Consider the following 3,173-nt stretch of genomic DNA (forward strand, 5'->3'; position numbering starts at 1 on the left):
AAATCCCCACATTTTTCTTAAAAAGAAGAGGAAAACACACATACACACACTCACCAAGAGATAGTATATTAAAAGCTGAAAAAATCTAGGCCAATTACCTGAAACTTTTCCACAGCAACCAAGTCAGCAATCCCTTCTCCACCTCAGTAATTAAAAATTCTTTTGTTTAGGTAACTCATTAATTTTGGTTTATACAAAGTTGTGATATCGGAAACAGCCTATCTGCCCCTGTGCCCTTCCGGGGTTTGTTGTTGTACAAAGTTATGATGTTAGACACTAGCATGATGACGAGCTAAATTGACTGGTTAATCTATAATGATGCAGATTTGTTTGCGTATACTTAAAGGAAAGTTGTACTTTATGGACATAATTATTAGTCATAATATTAGATGACAACCAGTAATCAAAGGAAATTACTCTTTGGAGGAACAAGATTAAAGGTCATAGCATGAAGAGATGAAAAGAAAAAAAGTATATTCATTAGAAATTAACTCAATCAAGTTCACAAACAAGATCTTAAAACTATACTATCTTTGTTGGGAATACTAGAAGAACACTCCAATTACTCGTTCTTCCAAACATACAAAACCAAAGAAAAACCCAAACCAGATGATTTGGAATTGCTCAAACTCTCTGCGTATGGCCAAGGCATGACAGAGAGATCAGACAAAGTTTGTGTTGTCCACAACTTCTCAGCCGATAAACATGTTTGAAACATGAACACTGCATTTCCAAAATTGCTACTGAACAACCAGTTATGAACATCCCAAAACACTTCAACAGGGAGTCCATCAATTAAAACAGTATAGTTACCGCGAAACTTCCAGCGCAAATGCTTCACTTTCATTACTGTTTTAGAGTCAATACGGACCAAAAGATATGGATCGTCAATGCCATTAGAGTCACATTCAATTGTAATATCATGAATTGGACCTGTATAACAAAATTGAGCCTTTGTACCAAACACCCTCTTCCCAAATATGTGTTCTCTTTTAGAAATGAACATTGCATTTGAAAAACTAGGAGTTGCATTGGTCTTTTTAAATGCTTCTTTCCTCAGATCTCCAATGACCAAAACCATTTGTCCTTTACAAACTATAGCTAAATAATACCCTTCAATAGGCTCTGGGCCAGATCCAAACTTGGCTAGTGAAAAGTCCCAGTGTAGGTCAATTTTACAAGAATTTACTTCTAAAGACCTTGACCCTTTTCTTTTGGAGAAGAGAGAAGGCTTTACATCAACTTTACAAAGACATTGATGAGACATATCATCAATTTCAACACTAAGGCATTGACCCATCAAACCCTTGGTCCAAACAATAGTGATCAAACAAGATTTCCCAAGTAGTTTACACTGATAAACACAGGTGACTAAATTCTGTGGGGTTTTAGTCACACCCCCAACAGCTGAACAAGAAGCATCAGCAACTTGAACCCCATTTTCACCAAAACAAGATGGAAAGTCCCTCATTTCTTTTCCAGCAAAATCAAGACAAGAGATAAAACCAAGATTCTTCTTTTTTCACACCCTTAATTATACAACATCACAAAAAAACACCCTTCAAGATTCTATTATTAAAACAATTGAAATATGAAAGGAAAAAGGGTAAGTGAAGCATACCAGAATGAACCAAAAACGGAAGTAGCTTAAAAGCTCTGAACTTTGTGTTTTATTGTTCAGAGCATTGAAGCAAGGAGGTTTCTAATGGAGTTATTTAAAAGTGAAATGGGTGCAGTGTTGTTTATAAAGTACAAGGGAATCCACTGTTTAAGGAAATGACAATTTATGCTTTAGATTATAGCCAAATTTTGCGGTGGTAAAAAGTGAAAGATTAGGATTTGTGGGGGTGGGGGGGGGGGGTCAAAAAATGAAACATACATTCACCTTTATATATCGTTTGTGTTCCTTGAAAAAAGAAAATAAACGCTAAAAAATAGAGATATAAAGAGTCAGAGAGATTTATATATAGTACTATCAAAATACCGGCTTTAGTTATAGTATGTTAAATTAAATTTTTTCTTGTAAGTTATAGTAGTATATGTTAAACTAACATTTCCAACCATGTTTTTATTTAATTTTTTTTTAATAGAAGATTAAGATAAGCTCGAAGATGGTCAATATAAAATAAAGTAATGTTTAAAAAAATAAAAAGCCTAGTAGTGTGTAGAGATATTTCTTAAAGAAGAAATAAGAATGAGTAAGCATGGGATATAATATATAAGAAATCATATTGTCAGGAGTAATTTTTATAAAACAATCTCCCCATTTTGGTGATATCACATGCTTTTGACACTTTTTGACAGATAATTTGTCTTAATTTGATCATAAGGGGAGTATGTGATTTCAGCAGTCCATTAGGGTGTTCTCATAAATTGGTCATAAAAAAAAAAAATTGAAGGGTAGAGAGAGAGAGAGGATAGGGGGTGGACTGACAGTGATATTTGTCATTTTACCTCTAAACTCCACAGGCAAATTTCTTTTTCAACATTTCAAACATGAATCTTAAAAAAGCATATTAGGTACAGATAAAAAGAAAAGAAAACAGAAAGACTATCACGTGCTAAGGAAACTGTACATAATGGAATATGAAATATGTCCATTTCTGAGGATATGAAGGATTCAATTTTAGTTTACTTCCAAAATCTTCATTTTGTTTTGTCAAGAAATTACAATTCAAATCGCCATGTGTACTACTTAAATCTCTCATCAGTTGGACCTCTATTACTTTTTGCTAAATACATCTAAAATAAATCTCGTATTTGACTTTCATCTTACTTAAATTTACTTTCTTTTTGAGTGAAACAAGAAAAATATAAATGGCTAATAAAGTGTATTACAACTTCTGATAATGTAATTAGTTTTACATGGATGACGGGACGGCTAATTCAATTAATTAGCCCTAGCCCAATTTTGCATCAAACTCAGATCGAATTCTCAATGTTAGCTAATAATTTTGATCAAGATAAATTCTTTTTACTGGGATGAAATCCCATGTTTTGTAAAAAATATCTGGAAAAAAATAATGATAGATGGAAAATAATGGTGCATCAAAATTTTAAGCGGCCAAAATGGAATTATAGCTTATTGGGAATATGGACTTGGATGGGATGATAAAAATATGAAACACTTTATTTATTTTAAATAAATACCATTTAAAAAAATTATATTCTAT

The 3,173-nt window shown here is 32.6% G+C and overlaps 1 protein-coding gene across 1 annotated transcript; it reads right to left on the bottom strand.

The window, feature by feature from the left end:
• Positions 1-457: 457 nt before the first annotated feature.
• On the bottom strand, positions 458-1,798 carry LOC104239187 (uncharacterized). The gene is made up of 2 exons (XM_009793757.2): positions 1,622-1,798; positions 458-1,529 (listed from the first exon to the last, which is right to left on the bottom strand). Exon 2 carries the CDS (start codon positions 1,469-1,471, stop codon positions 563-565), a length of 909 nt encoding a protein of 302 aa, XP_009792059.1. The 5' UTR covers positions 1,472-1,529; positions 1,622-1,798; the 3' UTR covers positions 458-562.
• Between the last annotated feature and the right edge of the window lie 1,375 nt (positions 1,799-3,173).

This window comes from Nicotiana sylvestris, chromosome 1, assembly GCF_000393655.2.
Source record: "Nicotiana sylvestris chromosome 1, ASM39365v2, whole genome shotgun sequence".
NCBI classification, from domain to species: domain Eukaryota; kingdom Viridiplantae; phylum Streptophyta; class Magnoliopsida; order Solanales; family Solanaceae; genus Nicotiana; species Nicotiana sylvestris.

What these genes read in the sequence shown, in the direction of transcription:
- LOC104239187 (XM_009793757.2), bottom strand. Translation starts at nt 1,471, where the DNA reads ATGAGGGACTTTCCATCTTGTTTTGGTGAAAATGGGGTTCAAGTTGCT.